This window comes from Hippocampus guttulatus, chromosome 7, assembly GCF_054856545.1.
Source record: "Hippocampus guttulatus isolate MCC_2025c chromosome 7, RoL_Hgut_1.0, whole genome shotgun sequence".
NCBI lineage: Eukaryota > Metazoa > Chordata > Actinopteri > Syngnathiformes > Syngnathidae > Hippocampus > Hippocampus guttulatus.
Window position 1 is genome coordinate 13523957 of NC_141267.1, and position 22476 is coordinate 13546432.

Below are 22476 nucleotides of genomic sequence, written 5' to 3' on the forward strand. Positions count from 1 at the left end.
TCTGTGACTGTGTCATCCTTTAACGATATACGAGGGCGTTATAGTATGATCAGATAAAATAACAGAATAAATCATGACATAAGATGAGATCAGATTTAATGGCACAACACAAAATACAATAAGATACGACAAAACAACATACAATCAGATGAGATAACACAGCACACCGTGACGATCAGATAAGGTAAATACAACACATACGATGAGATGCGATAAGATGCCATAACAACGATAGCATACGATCAGCTACGATAGCTAGATAGATAGCTAGGTATATATAGTGTTAGTGATGGGTGCAGTTTGGTACATACCTTTAATATCTCTCGCCAGACGTTTATAGACGGGCGAGAAGGAGATGCAGTGTCCACACCAGGACGCATAGAACTCCACCACTATAGCTGAGCTGGAGTTGACCAAAACAGACTTGACATTGTCCGACGACAGCGCGACGATTTGATCGGACTTCGTGTACAGTCCGGCCTCCGCCGCCGAGGATAGCAGAAGCAGACAAAATGTCAGGCAGAGCACGGCGACGTGTCGGGGGTATTTGTTGATTTCTCCGCTAAATCGGGACGTGGCACAGTTGTGGTGCCACGCCATCTTCCCCGGTTGTGTCACTCGAACGCAAGGTTCACCACCACTGAGAGAAACTTTTCAACACAGCAGAAAGTTGCCGACTGCCACGCACTGCATCCGATTCTTCCGCCAGCGCTTCTACAATGCCCTTTACGGTAAATGGGCGGAAATGACCTGTGGACAGCAAGTGTCACGTACAATGACCAACCATGGACTTCTTCTTTTCAACGTCATTTCGTTTGGTTTTTAAACCGGTTTGTGGCTAAATTATGGGATATCCGTGAAACGACTACAAAGACTCTTACATTAATCAAAGACCAACACATCATTTAATTAGCCACGATTTGCGGAAATGCACAGGCATCCACATCCGGGTATGCAAGCGTAGCACGATTCCTCCTGTGCCTTTACACTTGCCTTTACGGTAAATGGATGGACACGAACCAGGGAGCGCAAGTGTCACGTATAGTGAAGATTGAGGAACCATCGACAACTACATCTTATCGACGAAAACTTTCGTTTGGTTTTCAAATTTGGCAGCGCTTAACACATAAATATGCGAAGCGACACCACAGAATACATTAATCCGAGCTCATCACACAACCTTTCATAATTCAGAATATTCACGAATTTCGGCAATACACAGGCAGCCACATCTGGGTTTCAAAATAAGAACAGGGAAACTGTACGGTACATTTAAAAGTAATAGCTGGTTCTGGAACTTTGTACCAAGTGTCAATTCAAAAAAATACCACCATCACCAACAACATTAAAATGCAATACACCCAAGTGTTCATCAAAAAAATAAGGCAGAAATTTTCCACAGGTGACTGCAACACTGCACAATTTGAATTTTAACGCTGCTTAAAACAGAAACATTAAAACAGTAATAATGTAATTCAAATACATCCCATATTAAAGTTGAATATAAATTGTAACTAAATACATTTTCAAAAACAAGCGCCTCTTAAAAGATTAAATGCAAATTAGTTGTACTTAAAGTTAAATACAACTGAACAGTATTTACCAAAAGATTTGTCCTGGATTAACCAAAAACGTTTAGACCACTGCCAACTTTAATTAATACTGCATTAGCACAGGTCAGTGAGTGTAGAAAAGGTCCCGAAGATATTAAACATGATGGAAAATAGTAACAGACTACAGTACTCTGTGTTGGTTTCTAAATATTTGTAATACGTGCATATTTTACTTTAGTATTTATTTAGCGGTTAATAGGCAAGGCAGATTTATTTGTATTGCACTCTTCATCCACAAGGCAAAAGTGTATATTGCTCTACATTGGCAAAGAAATAATGATTAAAAACCAGATCAAATGAGAAGTTGAAAATCACGCCTCTTGCCTCTCAAGTCACCTCGGATAGGCTGCAGTTTACCTGTGAACCTAATGAGAACAAGCGGTTTAGGAAATGGATGGATGGATTATGAACTGCAAAATGCTGTATTTACGGTACTTTCTGGATTATTCTTATTCTTATTATTTTACTTGTATGTCTGTCACTAAAATGTCATTTTAGCACACTCTAAATGGGTCAGCAGTATGATATCCATGGACACAGCAAACACAAGACAACACACAACCCTCACTCTGACGATGGTGGAATGGTGTTCTGTGTGGTGAAAACCTGGCCTATTTTTGTTATTTGCATGAATTCAAGGTTATCAAGTGCAGAATGTCATGAGAAACAAACAAGTGTTTTGCAATTTGGTGACAGTTGTGTGCATGTGCTCTGTTGTTGCAACATCATGTGCCAGCGACTCTGGACTTTTGCCACCGATGTCCTGCTGACATCGATTTGGTTTTGTAATCATAGAAAAGCTGATGAAGACACCAACAACCAATTATGTGCCCAACCTGTCAACTCCACTTCAAGATTGTTGTGTGCACATACATTACCGGTATATGTACAGCAGAGAGTCTAGATCAGGGATCACCAGCCTTTTTGAAGCTGAGAGCTACCTCTTGGGAAATAATTAATGTGAAGGGCTACCAGTTTCATACGCTCTTCTGAAATAAGAAATGTGGTCAAATGACTTTTAATACAGGTATTGGTATTATTAGGACCTGACCTATTTAACTGGCCTTATTACCTGTTTTAAAATGGTCGAAAATCAGGAAAATAAATTGTAACCATTAAAGACAAAGGTAACGACATTCAATTATTACCCCCCAAATCGGTGGAAAAATCTGCCAACTTTTCCAATTTTCCTCCATTTTAATGTTCAACAAATGGTGAAGGACAAACTTTTGTAAAAGTCAAAACGTTCTGCTTGTATTTCGTACTGTTATTGTTGTAAGTTTTAACAGAGTAATGATGTTATTTTATTCATTCGATTTTTTTTTCATTAATTGGTCGATTAGTCAATTATCAGAATTTTAGCGTGCCACATATCGGAATCAGCACAGTTAAATATACCTTTAGGTAAGAAAATCTTTATTTGTCCCACAATGGAGAACATTGCAAATATCAATATGCAACATTTTGTTTCTGTAATTATCTGTCTTTCCTTGGAAATCACAATTGTCCCATCACTGGTGAGCTATTTTTAGAACATTAAAATGTCTGTTTTGTGATGTATCAAACGAGACATGGCTAAATTTCAAACTTTCTCAAACATTAATGTGACCTGTGCAATTCAATTGGGGGAGTGGGGGGACTCTTTTCGAGAGTGGAAGTACAGTATAAATAACTGAGATAATCTATGATATCTATGTCATCTATTATATAAATTGTGTTGACTCATTTAAGAGTTTGAGTGTGACTGGTTCATACTCAACACATCCACAAGTGTGCACACCCTGTTTGCAAATGGGTGTGCACAATTGCGGAGCCACATTATTTCTATAGTTTGTCAATGTACTATAAACCTGTACAGTTGAGCTTAATTTGACCTTTGTTAATGTTTTGAACGCACGCTCATCCTCCTGTTCTCTAAAAAGGAGCTGAACAGCAAAATTCAAAGGGGGGTTGGAATTCCTGGTTCATTTTGTCTTTGAATTTAAACAGCCCACTTCATCATGTTCACATTTTGACATCAGATAAAGATCAGGTGAACAGTACCTAAGACCGAAGGGGGCACCTGGCTAAGAGTATCATCGGCAAGTTTCAGGCATGACGGCATAAACGTGAACATTCTTGGACATTTTGTGGAATTTTGCAGTTCAACTCCCGTGACAGAATGCAAAGTACAAAAAGTGCAGAAACAATGAACACTTGAACATCCATCCATCCATTTTCCAATCCGATTTATCCTCACAAGTGTCACCAGGCATGCTGGAGCCTATCCCAGCCGTCTTCAGGCAGTAGGCGGGGGACACCCTGAAACGGTTTCCAGCCAATCGCAAGGCACACAGAGACAAACAACCATCCGCGCTCACACTCACACCTGGGGACAATTTAAGTGTTCCATCAGCACTGTCATGCTTGTTTTTGGAATGTGGGAGGAAACCGGAGTGCACACAATTACTGGGAGAACATGCAAACTCGACAGCAAGCTCGGAACAGAGATTTAAACTCAGACTTGTCAGGAAAATGTGACAAACAATTCAAATAATGGAATCACTCGTCATTTGATCAAATGTTGGATCCGTGTCTCAACCGTGCTGTTGCATATAATCATGAAAAATAAAAAATTACAATTGGATATTTACAGCACAAGGTAAATAATACAGGCATAATTAGTTCTTGCGGGTCAGTTAACACACTTAAATGCAATGAGACGATACTGGAAACTGGATGCTGGTGACCCCCCAAGTAAAAAAATTGATCTGACAAAAGGCAGAAAGTATTTTTAATCCATGACATGCAGTGACCTCTAGTGGTAAAAATGTTTTCCTTGTAATAAATGGACATACTGTAATGTACAATATATATAAGAAAAGATAAGAAAACCTTTATTAGTCTCGCAATGGAGAAATTCCCAATTCACAGCAGCAAAGTTATGAAAGGAAGAAGTAGAACAACAAAATATAGGAGCTGCTGGAACAGTAAGTGATCTTAAAAAATAGGTGATCTTAAAAAGACCGGATTTAAATTCATTCAAAAATTCTCGAATTTCTAAATTTCGAAAAGTGCTCATTGAATTTGAACGGATCTGGTGATTCTAAGGCATTGTTACATTAATATTTTGCCGTTTAAAAAGATCATTTCCTTAACACTGCCAGTTCACACATGGGGGTTCAATGTATGTGATTAGGCATGTGCAAGTTTGCAGAGTAAAATAACTAAGGCGACAAACAGAAACAACCATCTGAGTTGTGAAGGAATTTTACAGCTTGTACACTAAATACTACATTGGTGAGGTAACCGCTGCACACGCACTTCCACTATATTGCCCACCCACACCAGGTGATTGATGCAAATCTTACATTTTATGATGCCGTTGCACGTATTGAAATGTGTCGTTTAAAAAAAAACCTGCCAGAGTGTTGCTTTACAAAGCTTTATTTACAGTTCCAAAGTCTACAAATATTATGTACATGTTTGCAAAGTAAACCATTCATTCGCCAACAATCACCGAGGTTCCAGAAATTGAGGGCCTGATAGGCTACAGTATATTTACACCCAAAACGAGTACTTTACAAGCCAAGTGCACTTGGTGCACACTCACAGCATATTAATATAAATATTTATTGACATTTCAAACAATAAAAAGGGGAAAAATAGCGGAATGGGGGTTCATTTAATAAATCTAACTAGGACCAAATATTTGGTTCATCTCCTGGTTCAGGGAGGAAAAGGCTCTCCTCTACACCAAGACGATGAAAGAATTAAGACAGACAAGGGGTCTAGTCTAAAAAGGTGTTCAGTCTACTACAGGAAGCACTGCATAGTTACAACAGAGAAGGGTACTTTCTCTAATATACAATCAATTCAAGAAGACAATCTGGGAGACTTGAGGTTGGAATCATGATCTAACCAGCGACTACAAAAAAAAACAAAAAAACATTGAGGGTAGAACAGGTTTAAGTTAAGGTCACTTCAGCTTAAAAAGGGTCAGGAAGGAAAGAGCCGTCGAGCCAATAACGAGCTAGAAAGAAAATTATTGGTTCAAGATAAGGTCACACCGAGGCCTGCAGAGTGGAAAGCGAGACGGGGGTGTTCATGATTTAAATAATAATAATAATCGATCGGAGAGTCTTTAGCGTGTCATAGTAACCGCTCAACTGTCTCTACGTACATCAGGTTGAGGCACAGAAACACAGAAGGTTAAAAACAAACACTAAGCTCAAACATGCGAGGAGTGATAAGGCCCAAACTGAAGTCATGAGGCTGTACTTGGTACGCCATTTAGAGAAGAGGAATAAAAAAAACAAGATCATTTACAGCAGTTGGAAAAACATGACATTCAAAGGAGGTCCAAAACATGCTGAGCCATCAAACCACAGTGTTCGAACAACTTAAAGAGGCACTTGAACAGAGTGTTGACCGCCGTCGTCACCTGGCTATGTGGGCTACGTTCTTGGCTGCTGTTTGTTCATCTTAAAATGTTTCACAGCACTGAGGATGAGGAGTCGCTGTGCGAACCATGCACTTTGAGAAAAGCAGGTGTTCCCTCTTGTCGTAGAAAGGAAAATTACTAAGAATGAGAAAGGCTCAAATCCAGCATTTCGGTACCGTAGTGCAGTACGTTATCCTATTTTATTTTTTTGGTGTCTCACTTTCACACTGTATGCTAATATGTAGTGTATCTACTTGAGAGCATTCTATACCTGCTCTATATCGGTGAAAAGAAGCGACTAAGAAATGCCAAAAAGTCTTCAAAGGAAATCAGTAGTATTTGACTCGCAGGCTGTATGGATAGTTGCCATTAACACACAGTGCTAATATTAACACACAGCACAAAAGTAGGACACAATTGTCATTAATGTGACTCTTAAATATGAAAAACGTTCTTTTTATTCTCTTTAATCTCGGACATTAAGTCTATTGCCACGTTCATATTCCTTGTGCTTTTAAAGTTACATCCTCAGATTCTTTGATAAAACATTTAAACGCTCCTTTTATATTTTGACAGAAGAATACACAATTTCAGAGGATACTTTCTCTTCTATTCAATTGTTTTTTTTTACAAAATAAATAAAATACTTTGTTTTGCACAATATTGCATCTGTGGCGTTCCAATACAGAGCAGTCTACATGTTTCCGATCAGTGACACATTTCAGCCACGGAAATTAAAAGCATATTACAAGACGCCAAAGTTTGAAGTCCAACATATCTTATTGGAAAACAAGAAAAGCCCCCCACGGAGGGAGCATGACTGACAGTAAGTTAAGTTTACGGCAAATGTCCCGCTCCCCGACACACAATGACTTCGAATAAAAATGTGAAAAATGACATCACTGATTGTAGTGCAGACTGTATAAAAGAAAATGTGCCACTGATCAACTAACTGTTTACCTACATTGGTTGCTATATACATATATGTATGTTTTTGTTGTTTCTCAGGAACTCTAAGACGCTTTTCAAACCCTTGTTTGTATTTCCGACATTTAAAGTGGATTACGTTCAACTGACGGCAGCCCTCTTGGTGATGAGACTCAGCGAGTTGGCGGTGTCCTTTAGCAACAAGTCAAAGATGCTGTCGGCCAATTGCATCTTGACTGACAGCTCATCTTCTTCGTAGCAGACCCACTGAGCCTCCTCCTCATGGAGCTCCTGGACCTGCACAACAAACACACAGGGCAGAGGTTGTGGTGTGTTCAAGACTGTTTCGAGAATTACTTCCTAAACCACTGATTCTGAACGATGGGGCTATTTGAAGAGGGGGGGGGACTCATCTGTTTGCAGTTTTTGTGCAATAAAAGTATTACATGATTTCAATATTCATCCAAATAATCGTGATTATTATTTTTCTTTTCCATAACCGCCCAGCCCTGTGTGTGATGTCACGTCAGTTTGTCCAAGCATGTCATTTCGGCTCGTATGCGAAGATAATGTGTGTACTTGAACATGATTGTGCTGTATGATGACTGTTTCCTTTTCCTTTTTGTTTTTTTTTTTAAACAATTTTACTTATCTTCACTCTCTGTCAATTTATTCCTGTATATTTTTACATGTTCAATAAACAAACAATACTTACCAGTATCTGATCAACTCTGTCTCGTTTCTTTCGACCAAATTTCAGCATCTTCTGCCAGTCAGATTTTTTACTCTTGGTTTTGGTCAAACCGTAAAGTTTTAGAACTTCTTCTGTTACAAATTCCTGAACAAGAGACAATCAAATGTACGTGATTTTTGGGAGCGACAATGTTTTAAATGTGTGGTGGTGTTTTGGAGACAATCAAATCATACCTGTACTTTACTGATGTCTCCTGGCATCTTGACTCTGTGGGAAAAGGCGGGTCGGACTCGTTGTGGTTTAACCCACTCGGGCTGATTGGCATTGGGGTCTTCAGCATAGATTTCCTGGAGGATTTCCCACGTCAAGTCATACACAGCCTGTGGGAATACAGGTGTTTTGTTATCTATTTGTTTGTATACAAGAGTTTGGTTTGATCGCTATGCATAACAAAATGCTGTCTACCTTACTTCACCATCGTGGAAAATTTACTACAATTGATTATCTGCAGTGCCTGCTGAACAATTAAATGTGAACCCAGAAAGTGGGCACTAAATTGAATGTTTCACCTGAATAGGTTGCACGCTGTTCATGGGTGTGTGCGGGTGACCTACGAAGATTGCAAACTTTTAATAAGAGCTCTAATAGTGGGTGCAAAATGGTGTATTGACCCAGTCTACCAGACTGTGCGCAATGTTGGCGTATAAATAAAAGTGTTGCAGACCGTGGTAATTAAAAGAGGGTTTGGTGCATCGCAAGCGCAAAATTAATTTTCAAGTGAAGGAATTGAAGTGTTAGCGAAAGAGGCAAACAAACATATTACTGAGCAGTTTGGATAATGGGTGGATGGATATTTCTCCTTTAGGACAATTATAACCTTTTTTTTTTTTAAACGACGATGCTAGTCCAGTTTGCAGTAATTCGGCAGGTATGAAGCACATGTGTTGCGTGTCGTGTTTTCACCTGCTTGTAGCTGCGGATGGAGAGGGCCTCCTGGTCTTCCGTTCTGTCCTCAACAGTCAAAAACTCTTGGGAAGGTTTGGGGCAGGCCACGTGTGATAGTGAAACCCTTCCTTCCTTTGTAAGGCCACAGCTCTTCCAGATATCCTGAATGGCAACATGGACCAACTTTTCGACCTCGCCGGCTGAGTGGGGCACCACCATGGCAGGTTGTTCTGGCAGTTTAGGGGGCAGGGGAAGAGGGAGTGCAGGTCTCGGTGGCGTCTTCGCTGACTGGTCCCCATCTGGGTGCGATGCCAGTCCCCTTGGGGGATCTTCAGCTGAGGAACCAGAGCTTCCCGCACCTGCTGCCAGCCTCGTCTCTTTGCCCTTCTGCTTCTGTTGGAGTCGCTGCTGTTCCCTCCGTGAGCTGAGGCCAAAGTCCTCATCAAACCAATCCTGATCGTCGCCGAGCTCATCGAGCAGATCACGGTTCAATTCCAGCTCAGCAAGTCTCTTGGCAAGCTCTTCTTGCCCACTGGCTCCCAAAATTGGACTTTCCTGTTGTAAAAGAAACATGCTCTTATATGCATTCATTTATTCTTTCTATGCTCAATTAGACACTTCAGATCATCAGCATAACATTGGACTTTGATTGGTGGGGGGGGGGGGAAATCAATTGAAGAGGGCAAATCAACAAGTTATGTTTGTCAGTGGTCTGTAACATCTCAAAAATTACTCTTTGGCACTGTTATTTAAACATGAAAGCACAATCTTTCATGGGTTTGTGCATCACTTATTCAACTAAAAACAGTACTTGAGTAAGCCGAGCAGCTGAAAAAAAGGGAGGGAAGGGAAACTGAGTTCCTATCACTTACCGCTTATTCTAATACAATAAATGCATATGCACGCTAATAATGACGTCCGACACAGCTTTGCAAATACAGTAATGGTCAGAATTAAGAACGTATTTATTATTGTAGTTGCAGTGCACTCCTTTGTGCAGGAGGCATTTCAAATATTTGGCTCCCCCGTACAGCTCTTGTAGTTGATGAAATCTGATTGTGTGGGTGTTTCATGACGGTGTACTAGTACACGGAGCTTGCTGTTCACAGTTTACGCAAACACCAATTGTTGGGAATTTAATTCAAAGCTATTATACTTTCTTCCTGCAGTGGTTACTTGTCCAGTTTCAGGAACACACTCCCATCAACGACATTTTAAAACACTTGAATGTTTCCTGTTATTATAATGGATCACATTTTAATTCAGATTTATTGAGGTGAAGAATCTGACTCACCGGTCGGTTACAATATTCTGGCGACGATGGCTCGTCTTCTGGTAAAAAGGAAGAGAGACCATCATGTGGCTCCAATAGTGAACTGAGCCCTCGTTCTTCTGACTCAAAGACGACGGCTCCATTGATCTGATTGGAAGCTTCAATTTTCTGCTCTTTAGCCCTTTTAATCTGAACCAATTGCTGAACGGTGTCAATCACAAAGTTACTTAGTAGTTTATCTGCTAATATGTCTGGAGAAATTTGATCCTTCTGCGCCTCCTTGTGATCACCAGCTTCATGGAAAACTTCGGAAAAGATGAACTGGTTATCTGGGCCCGCCTCTTCCTTCTCAGCTACCGCAGAAACGTCCGGACTATATGATGGCACATTGTCTTCCTCAGCTAATGCAGAAATCTCTTGACTGTCTGTTGGTGTGGACTGGTCAAGAGAGTCGTCCTTCTCAAGTATGGGAATTTTCTCCTTACTTAGTGGCGAATACTGATCCAGCACATTTTCTTTCTCGAGTCTGTCCGTTAGCTCCTGATCATTCTGTGGTATGGATTGGTTGTGATGTTGAGAAGAGAGGTGCGTTTCCACTTTTGGTCGTCCCTGGCCATTGAGGTTTTGCTCTAGGTTAGTGACTACATCTGTGAACTCTATCAATACATCACTATGAGAGGTTTCTTCACTTTGCATCTTTTCCGATATTTCCTCATTGCTTTTATGTTCATCGTCACATGGATCTAGCGCATCATCGGAGTATGAGTCGTCAGCATCTGTGAAGATCTCAAACTTGTCGGACAAATGAGTGATCTTTTCAGGAGGAGCAAAGATCCCATGACGTTCCCGGCACTCAAAGTATACAACGCCATTGTAGGTGCCACAGTTGCTCCCCTCAGACTTGTCTAACTCCACACCAGCCCAAAAGCCTCCAGCAAAGCTGGTCGAACCTTTAAATCTTAGTGTCCCAGGTTGGACATTACCAACAAGAACACGGTCTCCAATGTTGTAACTTGGCATTTCATCTAGACTCAGAGGGAGAGGGCTATGAGAGTGAGAGCCAGGTGCTGGGGAGATGGAATTAATGTTCTGACTCTCATTGTTAGATTCTTCAGTTTTCTGAAGATCGAGTAGTCGACCAGATTCATGGCTTGCTCCACTAGTCACAGAATGGTGACTCAAGTCTTCAGCAATCTCCTGTTCAATTTCTTCATCTTGACTGGTAGACCTGGTTTCAATTTGGCAAACTGTATCCGGCTTGGAAATATGTTGGTCCTTCCTAGGTGAGGAAGGTGCCGATGACTCAAAATCATCTTGGTAATCTGCCAGAGGAGAAGAAGCCTGGACATCCCTTATCGTTGGCTCCTTCCCTGAGGAAATGATATCCAAGTCCAGTCTACAGGAATGATCAATGGATGTGGGTTTGTCATTAGCGTGTGCGATGAGGGTCGCTGCAGCAGAATGTGCTTCCAACCTGCTATCATCCTTCTTAGACTCCATTATTTGTGACTGGGCATCTTCAGTAGAGGGTCTTAAAGTACAGTCTGGTGACTGACACCTCTCTTGACCCGAGGTCAGGAAATCTGGACCGCTGTGTACAGGGGATGGTGACACAGCTTCAACATTGAGCCCGTCAGATGCCAAGGTAGATATATCACGATCTAAATGAGGGAGAGACATTTGTCAAAAACTTCAGTACTGCACCAATAAACAAATATGAGAAGAGGAAAAAAAAAAATGTACTTTGGTGGAATGATGAATTCAGCCCCACAGTGGGTATTTCACTGGTTTCAGAGCTGAAATATGATGGTTTTAGTTTAGTTTATTTTCTAACTGGCGTATAATAATTAAATTGATTTATTACAAATGTGTGTACCTTTTGACAGGAGAGGAGGAATCGGATTGACCTTCAACTAATGTAGAATCTTTCTTCTGAGATTTGCTATGAGGAGTTTGCGCCGGTTCTTTGTTTAGTTCTGCCTTAGTTTTTCCAATGAAGTTGTCATAGTTCTGAAAATAAAAAGGAGAGAGGGCAAATATATGACACTGTTAAAAAAAAAAAAGGCAAACACTGCACCAGAAGAAAATGCACGGTATTTACCTCTAGTTGTTTCAGCAGGCTGGCCTCTTGTGCCTTCAGGCGCTCCTTTTGCCTCATCTTCTGCTCCCTTTTGAGCTTACTCGCCATTGACTTACGTTTTCTCAATTCCTCTTTCAGGGCCCTGATACGGCCCTCTATGTCACTCTGCTCTGAAATGGGTTCTGAAAAGCAAATGCAAAAAAATACATCACAGATTCTGTGAGCAAAATCAGACTCCTGTGATTAGCAAAGTGTAATCCAACTTGGGCCCACTCGAACTAAAACCTAATTATTTAGAGATTAGAGTATGTTTTCTTTATGTCTAAAGTTCACTTTTAAGCTACTTGTCAAACTAATCCACCGTAATGCAACAACAGAAACTCACTTAGAGTTACATACTTTTAAAATTGAGTTTGTGATTTAAACCACACCAATTTGGTGATTTGTAGATTTATTTCCCCCATTATCTTTTCATTGAATTGAGTGAAGCCGTTTGTGATCTCTGTTCCTGCTGCACAGTGGAAATTGCTTGCAGCATCACATTGTAACTGACTACATAGTGCAAGCTGTGCAGCTTCTTTATGTTCACCCATTCCACTTGTCCTCAACCTACTTCTTGGAGCAACAGCAAAGCTATCATATTAGGCTATGCTATTTTGTAAAACTCACCAGTCTGTGAAGGTGTTTCTGTTGGCCTATTTGGGGCCTGCTGGGATAGTTGGAAGGAAGAGTGAAGTTGCATGTTTCTTGCGCTGCTGGTATCAGGGGGAGAGGCATGATTGTGGCTGCCTTTGACTGGAGAAGACTGAAAAGAGGATATGAAAGTTTAGTTTATTACTTTGGGGTGATCATATCAGTGTGCAACAACTGTAGGTCACAACATGTTGCAGAGACATTTTTATGTTGACAGACTTTCAATGTAAAGACCATTTTGGAGTAGCTAAATGAATGTGTGCAAACCTGCTTGCTGAGTGTGAGGGAAGCAAAGTCCTCAATATAATTTGGAGGGCTGCTCAGGTTCGAGGCAAGCGTGATTTCAGCCAATGATGCAGGTTGTGCTGAGGATGGACTACTTGGTTCCTGGCAGTGTCCTTCTGTGTGTATACTGCACTCGGATGTTGCTGAAGAATAATCGTCTTCAGTCACATACTCTGAAAATAAAACCACATGAAAAAGTACAGTCACGTTTTTCCCCCTCCTACTATACCAACAGATGCTTTTGAATTTGATACATTACACTGGTCAACAAATGTTAACTGCCGGTCGACTTTTAAAATCAGAGATGCAAGTAAACTTTTCTTGATTTTTTTTTGTGCTGATTCAGAATCTGCTTTTGTTTTTTTTCATAAAAATAATATATTGTGTAATATATTTAGTAATATTAATGAATTAAGGAGATTTCTTTCTGAAATGTGAAAGCTATTAATTGCAACACATGATAAGTTACCTACTGTGCAAGCTTTTATAGGTAAAACTTAGGAATAGCTCTCATAAACCTGATGTGCTGAAGCAATTTTTAAAATTAGCACCAAAAATACATTAAAGGACAGATAAAGCATCACTGATCAAAATTTGTTGTTGATCAGTGTTATTGATATTAATCACAAGTCACTTATGCCACAACTAATGAATTTTATCACCTTTCTGGCTGATTGCTCTGGGTTCTGAGTTTCGATGGTGACGGGACTTGGGGATAATTTTCAAGGCGGCCTTGCTCCGATTCTCCGATACAGCACCGCCCTCTGACCAACTAGCCAGGGCCTCTTTTTCTATCCTCCGGACCTCTGCCTCCTCTTGATCAAGACGCTTTTTCCACTGCAGCAGCTCTTCAGCGTGATGACGCCTCTGCATCAACTGCTGCTCCCGCTTAGTCAGGAATCTAATAGGTAGATGGTAGGAGTAATGCAAAAGAGAACAATGCAGAGAAGTGTGTGGGTGGGGTGGGGGGGGGAGAAAAATTAAGATGGCATTAAAGACAGAAGAAATACGAGAGTTAGTATGGGCAAACCAGGAAAAACGGCAATGAACAAGGTACAGGTAGGAGAAAGACGTTTAGCATAGCAAAAAAGTTCAAAAAGCAGGCAGATTCAAATCTCCAAGAACTGTTTTCACAGCAAATTCATATCAGACATGCTTGCTCGAATGAAACAGTCATACAAGTGAGAAGGACCCATTGACCAAAGGTGATTACAAAATAGCAAGGGGGAAAAAAACGGTTGATTTGAGCAACAAACTGAATCCTTGAGACACTGCATGCCTAAGTGCACATTTAGTAAAATAAAACACTTTCTTTTTGCATAACGGTAGTATCAGGCTGAAATGTCCTACTGTACATTAAAATTTAGTACATTTCATACTCTTCACAACTCAATATTGATCAGACTTCACTTGTTATTTTTACAAAGTATTGACCGAGATATAAAGTGTCTTGTGCTCTTTGATGATACACTGTTATTTAATTAACAGCCATTTCGGGTTTCATTTGTTTGATAAATTGAAAGTACTTGACTGTAAACAATATAAAGGGACCAGTCAGATATACAAGTTGGATCATGCGCTGACTCAACACAGATGCTGTTATGCCTCAATGTTTAGTGTTAATCGAATTTAAAGGCTATTCTCCTTTCCTAATTCAAACTAACGGCATGCCACACCGTAAAGAATCACCACCCTATTCTCTTCTAGAGAACGGCTTTGTACTTATTAGCCCAAGCTGTGCAACAGTTAGCCAATCGAGGGACAATTAAGATATATTGGTTTCACTCTGCGTAAACAAAATTCTTTTAACTTCATGCGATAGTAGGGCTTAATTTGAAACCTTTTGTACTAATGACTGCCACAGTTGGAGTATAAAGAAACTGAATCTGCAACTCGAGCAAACCTGTAAGCCGAGATGGAAAGAGATTGTTTTGAATTCAACACCAAAGAAATAAGTACAAATTGAAGAATGCAGTCAAGATTTCCCATCCAACAAGGAAAGGTACAATGAAAATATGCATAACCTTTGACCTTCTCCAAATCAACAACTGTCCATTAGTATACGTATTTGCTGTAAAAAAATTGTGTGACTACATTTAAAGTCCTGCAAAACCTTTTAAATTCAATGTGAAGTTGTCAAAAGTTTTGCTTTTTCAACGCATCTTTCCTTGGACATTTAAAACGACCCTCAACACAAATGCCATCCTGGCAAAGAAAAAAACCAAAACCTTGAAACCTCAGAAACCCCAAACTCATCACAGACATCATTCTCCACCACACCCTTGTGACGGCCCAGTGCCAGGTTTTTCCATTGGGAGAGGAAGGGGATGAATGTGAGTTGTGGGTGGGGGGCCCAGGCTAGGTGCAAGTGCGGCGGAAGGTGTAGGGAAAACTACACAGTACCTGTCCAACTGGTTGTAGATAAAGAGCTGGAATTTAGGATGAAGGTTGGGAAGACAGACACTAAGGGAAGCCCAGTGCTGGGCTGTGAACACGGAGAAAAAGCAGTGGACGGGAGAACAGTGTCTACAACACACAAACATGCAACAAAACAAACAAATCAGACACACGGACAAGAGAAATGGAGGGGAAACGCGAAAAGACGAGAATTGACAAAGGAAAATAAAAATAATCAAAACAAGGGGACAAAGGGAAGAGAGGGAGAGAAAAGAACCACATGAGCGTGTGTTTTGTGTGTCATTGGAAACATTCAGCTGCCCACTGGAATAGAGTTAATTTTCTAATGTTGACACATGCATTAACTATAAAGTTTTATTCATATAAGGGGCCGCCACGCCGGCTTCAGGAGGATGAATATGAGAAACCGTGATCAATTTGTGAATTGGAGGGAAAGTGATTGTTAGTGTGTTATTTTAGACCCTGTGCACAAAAGGGAGAAAGTCATGAGCAAAAACAGGCCAGTGGTCATAAAATAACACAAAAGTAGACAATAATTAATTCTAAGGATCAACAACAAAGCTCCCCAATAAAAAAAGCCTGATCAAGTTCAGTTTTGTTTGTTTTGTCTGTTACAGTACAGTATTTCCAAACATATCGGACATATTGATTACCATTCAAGTACCGGTAGGTTAACGCCATATCAATAATTGCAAAGCTAATATCATAATATCACCCAGCTAAAATAGCCATGACAGAAGTGTGAAGTCTTATATTGCAGAAAAAATTGTGTGCTGTAAAAGGCTCTGCAATCACATGACCTAAGCTGGTAGCCAAGACAAAAAGACAGATTAATTCCAATCACATGCAGCTACTGGTCAACAAAAACAAGTACCAAGTTTGTTTATCGGGCACAAAAAACAACCTTTGTTCGGAAGACTGAATAAAACACAACAGTCACGTTGTATGGTGCAGATGTAGCAAAATATGGGTTATAAAAACAAATAAAAAGTCAGCTAATAAAAAAAAAAAACAAGGATAAATGTTCCCAGAGCTCAAGATTTTCTCGATCCCCTATGCCCACAGCTTTGTGATGGAGCGATCAACATTGTTTTCACAACCATAAGAAAAAGAGTATGAATGACTGTTAGTTTAAATTTGTTTAGTTTCTAATCAGTTTTTCTTTTTCTCTCAACACTCAGCATTGATAATTACAACCAGGGTGAGGGAGGTTTGCAAAATCAAATTCAGTACGATTGAATTAATGAAGAAGAGCATTTACTTTTCATCCATACGGGAACGCATCTTCTTGAGCTTCTGCATGATGCTGCTCGTCTCGCTAGCAGAGACGGAAGGCGATGGCGATGGGGTGCGGCTGTCATCGGTAGGTCTCATGTTGGAAGGAGCTGCTTCTGACACAGGCGTTTCTGACACTGGAGACTCCTTGAGAACAGATGGAGGACTTTTTTTTTTTTAGTTTAAAAAATTCAGTTAACTTTTTCTTGACGAGACAACGGTTCTACTGTACTACGTACAGGGGGCACTTGACCACCAGCAGACTTGAGACGCTCTTTTAGTCTCTGTGTTGAGGTCCTCATTCGCTCAATCTCTTCTTGCTGCTTCAACAGCAGCTGCTTTTCTTTCCTCGCTACTTTATTTGCTTCTTGAAGACGCTTGATCTCAGCCTTACCAGGGTTACAACATCATTTGTGTTAAAAAAAATATATATGTGTGCGCAAAGCAATGGCTGATTAGATTAGGATACCCGTGTGGTGTTAACTGTTAATTACCTGCTCCTCCTGAAGTCTTAATAAAAGGCCCTTCTGCTTCTTTCTGATAGGTGGCAATTTGTCATCCTCGCCCTTATTCCTCAGCTGCTTTTTCTGGTGTTCCAGCCATGCCAGCTCAGTTCTGATCTTTTCCTTGACAGCTTTCTGGCGCAGACGCAGCAGAGCGTTCTGATGCTGCAGTCGTAGATCCTCGTCTTTCATGTGCTGACGCACCATGTCCATGGTGAACCGGGAGAAGCTGTCCTTTCCACCAGAAAAGGACATATTTGGATTTTGATGCTGCGGACGAAAAAGGCAAATAATTTGAGTCTACGGTTGGTGAAAAGACAATCTATACATCACAATAAAAGGCAAGTTAAATTTAAACAGTAGAATTCAAAGGAAGTGAGACAGTGAGGGAACACACGCAACGTACATCCACAAGTGGAGCTTCTTGGCCAATCTTAGATGGTTCCATTGAAGTGGCCACACAAAACTGCACGAACAGGCCTCTCACCTTTGTACCATGATGTGACCCTGAGACGAGTGTTGAGTTGTCCTCTACAGCTTCATCCTCTGAATCCTCGTGGAGGTGTGACCTGTTCTCCAAAGAACTGCGGCGGTGCACCTTAGAGGGCAGCAAAGAGCTGAAGGAGCATTCTTCCACCTCATCCTCCGTTCTTGACGAGTCAAACTTGAAAGAGTACTCTGAGAAACGAGACAAGCATATTGCAGTGTCTGTCCATTGTAATTCATGATGGAATGCAGTTGTGAGCTCAAAATTGACTGGGATGTGTTTTTATGTGGTACCCTTGTCATCAGCTACAGAGGGGATGCTTTCAGTACAGAGGGAGTCGTTGTCCGCAGTGGGACATTCCTCCTCTACTGAATTGCTGCCCGGTTCCCTCTCTGCCTGCTTGTCATGTTCTTTCTTCCATTCCAATTCTGTTTCTTCTTTGTTCACCTCCTGGATGTGTTCCGCAGATGTGTGTGAGGGGCTATTGGGACAGCTATCGTTTGCACCACTAAAGAAATGAGAGAGGGGGGGTTATACTTTGCTCCTCGTGTCTACTGTAATTAACTGAGACTTGTGTTATGTAAGTACAGCTAGTACATGTGATTGGATCTTTGCACAGGCCGTGAGTCAGTCTGACTGAGGCTTCGACTTGATTCCTCTCTCTGGAAGCTGGAAGCACAATTAAACAAAATTAAATTTGAGTGTTCAACTGTGTAATATTAACTCATTCAGTAACCGCCAATTCTAGACCCCATTTTTATTTATTTGTTTATTTTTACCCTAAGTCTTGGAAAATTTGAAAAAAAAAAAAAGTATCTGGGGTTGAACGTGTGGAGTGTGAAAAGACATAAATATGTCTTTGGGAGTGAATGAGTTAAAATGTAGTTAATTTATTTATTGGTGAGCTAGGACTTGAAGAAAGGTCTTACCTGTCGGAATCTGATTGGCTCTGCTTTTCCCGATGGTGCTTGGTCAGAATCGAAGACTCGGGCGCAACAACGGACACAGCGAGAGCTCCTTCGATCTGAGTCCGTGCCAGATCTGTCAACTGGTAGAAACATTTTGCAAACTGATGACATACTGGGCGCTTGTGTTTACAGTGGGAATCATGCATTTATTATTGTGACCCCACAATCAATCAGCCGTGTCAAAGTACAGTATGCTAACCTCTTTGATGTGACGCGCTGCTTCGGCCGTCTCTTTTTGAGTTAATACTAGTTTTTCCAGCAATTCTTCATGAGCCTGTCCAAAAACAAGCCGGCACTTTAAACATGAATCTCTTCATATTTCCAACTGGTAATTTTTTGCTGAGAAGAAAGTAAAAGATCAGCTGAGGAGTATTGAATGTGAATTTGTACCCGGGCCGTTCTTTGCCTGTCTTCTTCACGCTGCAGCTGGGCCTCCAAAGCCTTTCTTTCAGCCTGGATCTTCTGCTCATAAAGGTCATTCTCATATTTCTGCTGCTTGGCCTATGAGGTTTAAAAAGAAAGGCAGGTTGCCATTTAACAAAAATTAAAGAGATTGAAAGTATAAAAGGATATATTAACATAATCAATTTGTCCTTATTTTATGAAATAAAAACCATGGCCTTGTTTTACCTCAAGTATTTGTGCCAATGAAGGACTCTCCTGCTGGGCTACAGACACACCCATCAGCCTCTCCACATCCCCTAGATGTCTAAAGGACTCATCTATGCACTCCTGGTACTGGAGCTCTGCTGTCATATGATGATGCAGGGCGGCCGGAGAATATTGAAGATTACCTGAAAGAAGGAATGGGGAAGAAGAGAAGCTTCATGCGTGATGCTGACTCATGACTAACGAGCCTGGAAAAACAGAAACTCGTTTGTCTAGCTTATTTATATATATAAAAAAGTCCCGATAAAAAGGTTAAAGCTATTTAATCTTTTGTAAATGTATTCGATATGTGATTATTTACCTGTGGCCCTGCTGCTTTTACTGGGCCCGGCACTGAGGCCATTTCTGGGAGATTCCGAGCAAAGATCTGCGGCTGGCGTAGAGCCCAGAAAGCCAGAAGGAGAAGTCATTTGTCCTCTTGATGGTGGAGACTTTTGTTGCTTGGACTGCAATGTTGAGGGAACATTTTGATGACGTGAGGAACACATACTGCTATTTATTGAAATTAAATTAATAGTATGTATGGATGAGCTGCAGATTGTTACTCTACATCTGAATCACCCAAAAATTAGTCACTTGCAATTCCAAAGATTATTACAAGTTTAAAAAAAAATACAGTACAATGCAAATAAAAGTCATTTAATTGTGAGCAGCCAAATGTCAAATATCTGGGTTAATGACATAAATAATGCGGCATAAATGATGACAATTCTGAACAAAACCAAAAATGCTATTTCGCCTTCAGCATTAAGGCAAACTCTGCACTAACCTGCGGAGCCATGGGTAGACCCATCAGTCTCTCCACATCCCCAAGCTGTCTCAAAGACTCCTCTATGGACTCCTGGTACTTGAGCTCTGCTGCCATGTACTGCTGCAGGGCAGTCGGTGAATACTGGAGTTTACCTGAAGAGAAAGGTTGAGGAGGAGACAATTAAATTGCACACAATTAAAGAAAAGGTTTGCCTGTGGCTTGAGCCTACCGTTTATTCGACAATCATTCATGAGAGAGGCTGCTGCTTGCGACAAACCCAAATCAGGAAAGGCTGAAGGCGAAGCCAGTCTCCCTCGGGATTGTGGAGACTTTTTACTTTCCATTGCCCCACTAGAAGTAAGATACAGAAACATCACAAACCAATCATTCTTAAAGCAATTCCAAGAACAACCTCTGCAACTATCCAATTGAAACGTTGCAAATAGAGTTTGAAGATGATCATTTATTTGAAACAAAACCAAAACACAAAGAAATCTTAAAACTTATCAAACTGAACAATCCTGAATACATTCAAAAAAAAAAGTTTTCCAATTGTGGCATGAATGCCACCTGGTGGTTCATTTTAAAAGCAGAGATTTATTAAATCACCTGTGTGGACTGGAAGTGTTCTTTGACTGTTGGCTAATGCTATGAAATGACACAAAGTCATCATCATAGACTGCTGCATCTCTGTGGGACCCTCCTGACTGAATAGAGCAAGAAGATGGGGAATTCCCGTCATTCACTGTGGGAGAAAGACAAGGACAAATTCATATTTTTGTGGACATTGCAAGTACTATCCTTTAATTTCAACATCACCGGGCACCAGGCAGGGTCATACAGAGGTAATTATGACTAAACTAACCTTTAACATTGAGGTTCTTTAAGTAAATGTTGATTACACTGAAAGGGTCTCCTTTGTTCAACTCCTCCCAGGGCATTTTATTGCAGTTCTGAGGCGTTAATTGTGAGGTGAGGGCCAAGCACTTGGCGGCCTCCTTCTGGAAGTCAGTGAGGCGTTGCGCTTCCATTCTTTGACCAGGACAGTCATTGGCGTGATCTGCCAATCTCAGAACATGATTGGTGGGAGGGTGAGGAGGACTCATTTCATCCTTACTGAAGCTCCCCTCACTCAAAATGGTACCCTCACTGATAGAACCACCACTTGAGTCATGTAGATCTGTCCTATTCTCCCCGTTCTCCTCAGCTGTTCTATAGGGTCTAATATGAGGCATGTCATCTGTTCTCTCTAAGCCATTGACTTGGTTCCTTTCCAATCCATAGTTGCAAGCAGAGCGCTCTGTTCGATCAGGTGTAATTTGTTGTGGCTGCCCTTTGAAGGTGTGCAAATTCCCAGCTCCCGGAAGAGATGCACTATTGTATGGACTAAGACCCGCGTTTGTTATAAGTCTATGGAGCCTCGATGTCAAGTCGGCATTTTCAAATGTGCCAGGTCCAGACGCCAAGCCTCTCTCATCAAGATCAGCCCGAGTGGACCTCGGGGCCAAAATATCTGCGTCCAAAGAAGTTGCCTCGCCAAAGTTGATTCCCACCCGGGCAATCTGCCGGGCTTCATTCTCAATGCGATTAGAGAGAGAGATGGCTGTGGCTTTGAGGGCGTCAATACGGGACCTCTTTGACTGAGACCAGGTGGGGGCTTCAGCAAAAGTGGGTTTGACGTCACCAGCCGTCACTGTGTTCTCCAGCCTCTGAGGTTGAGAAAGGAGAGGGTCATAAATTGTACACCCTAGTGCACCAGCGCTGGAGGCGGAGATAGACTGAACAGCTGGGCTGAGGTCAGGATTAAGTCGAGAAGTAACTCCAACATCCAAATCACCCCTGAAACAGAAATGCCAAATAGATGCAGTAAGCAGCTCGCCACAAGTCATTGCAAATTTATTTCCTGCAGACTACACTGAAATACAATTCTTTTAAAGTCAAGCTAATCTATGATCAAATGAATCAATCATTACTTTGGAAATCAATTAATCGTTTTGTGTCCTTGTTTATTTAAAGTTGTCCAAATACACTGAATTTCAGCCTCTCAACCATAATCTCAGATTTGTGTTGAGTAAAAATAAAACATTTGCAAAAATCTTCTTTTACCTTTTTCAACAATTGACATTTTTGATTGATCAATTTTCTGGCATGACGGACCAAACCAGTAATTGAATCTTAATTTATGTTTCTGTGTTTTCTGGAATGACAATGTGAAATAATGTCCTGTTTTTAAATATAGCAATGGACCCTCTTTAATTGATTAATCAACTAAATAAATTGACAAATCAATGGATTACTGAAGTAATCGTTAATTGCAGCCCTAATTTAAATATGATCATTTGAGTAAAGAGATTACCACTAAAACATTTGGAGAGAAACAAAACATGACCAGATTACAACATCAATATTCCACTGTAACTGACGAACTGTTGTGTAAATTATGAACGCGGTGTCACAAGGCTTGTCGGACAC

The 22476-nt window shown here is 40.9% G+C and overlaps 2 protein-coding genes and 1 long non-coding RNA gene across 6 annotated transcripts in view; 1 reads left to right on the top strand and 2 right to left on the bottom strand.

Moving 5' to 3' along the window:
- The window catches only part of qsox1 (quiescin Q6 sulfhydryl oxidase 1), a 27782-nt gene extending 27058 nt beyond the window's left edge, over positions 1-724 (bottom strand). For both annotated transcript variants that reach the window (XM_086115513.1, XM_086115515.1), the window contains exon 1: positions 312-724. In XM_086115513.1, the coding sequence (XP_085971639.1) occupies positions 312-600 (289 nt within the window). In that variant the 5' untranslated portion in view covers positions 601-724. The remainder of the gene's footprint in view (positions 1-311) is intronic.
- Positions 1-7683, top strand: part of LOC147202352 (uncharacterized) — a 9798-nt gene extending 2115 nt beyond the window's left edge. The window contains exon 2 of the long non-coding RNA XR_015101366.1: positions 7045-7683. This is a non-coding gene — a long non-coding RNA (uncharacterized LOC147202352). The remainder of the gene's footprint in view (positions 1-7044) is intronic.
- Positions 5024-22476, bottom strand: part of cep350 (centrosomal protein 350) — a 26382-nt gene continuing 8929 nt past the window's right edge. Inside the window, exons 12-39 of one of the 3 annotated variants that reach the window (XM_086115511.1) lie at positions 20870-21843; positions 20614-20749; positions 20234-20355; positions 20023-20156; positions 19555-19699; positions 19215-19378; positions 18975-19085; positions 18784-18858; positions 18546-18664; positions 18214-18285; positions 17910-18124; positions 17617-17807; positions 17121-17399; positions 16866-17015; positions 16613-16773; positions 15337-15459; positions 13596-13834; positions 12916-13106; positions 12625-12760; positions 11977-12137; positions 11752-11885; positions 11619-11671; positions 11350-11536; positions 9897-11271; positions 8621-9157; positions 7891-8037; positions 7679-7801; positions 5024-7260 (exon numbers count right to left, since the gene is read on the bottom strand). In XM_086115511.1, coding sequence (XP_085971637.1) covers positions 7105-7260; positions 7679-7801; positions 7891-8037; positions 8621-9157; positions 9897-11271; positions 11350-11536; positions 11619-11671; positions 11752-11885; positions 11977-12137; positions 12625-12760; positions 12916-13106; positions 13596-13834; positions 15337-15459; positions 16613-16773; positions 16866-17015; positions 17121-17399; positions 17617-17807; positions 17910-18124; positions 18214-18285; positions 18546-18664; positions 18784-18858; positions 18975-19085; positions 19215-19378; positions 19555-19699; positions 20023-20156; positions 20234-20355; positions 20614-20749; positions 20870-21843 — 6610 coding nt within the window. In that variant the 3' untranslated portion in view covers positions 5024-7104. Of the gene's footprint in view, positions 7261-7678; positions 7802-7890; positions 8038-8620; positions 9158-9896; positions 11537-11618; positions 11672-11751; positions 11886-11976; positions 12138-12624; positions 12761-12915; positions 13107-13595; positions 13835-15336; positions 15460-16612; positions 16774-16865; positions 17016-17120; positions 17400-17616; positions 17808-17909; positions 18125-18213; positions 18286-18545; positions 18665-18783; positions 18859-18974; positions 19086-19214; positions 19379-19554; positions 19700-20022; positions 20157-20233; positions 20356-20613; positions 20750-20869; positions 21844-22476 lie in introns of all 3 variants that reach the window. The other 2 variants (XM_086115510.1, XM_086115512.1) reach the window with 2 other exon arrangements.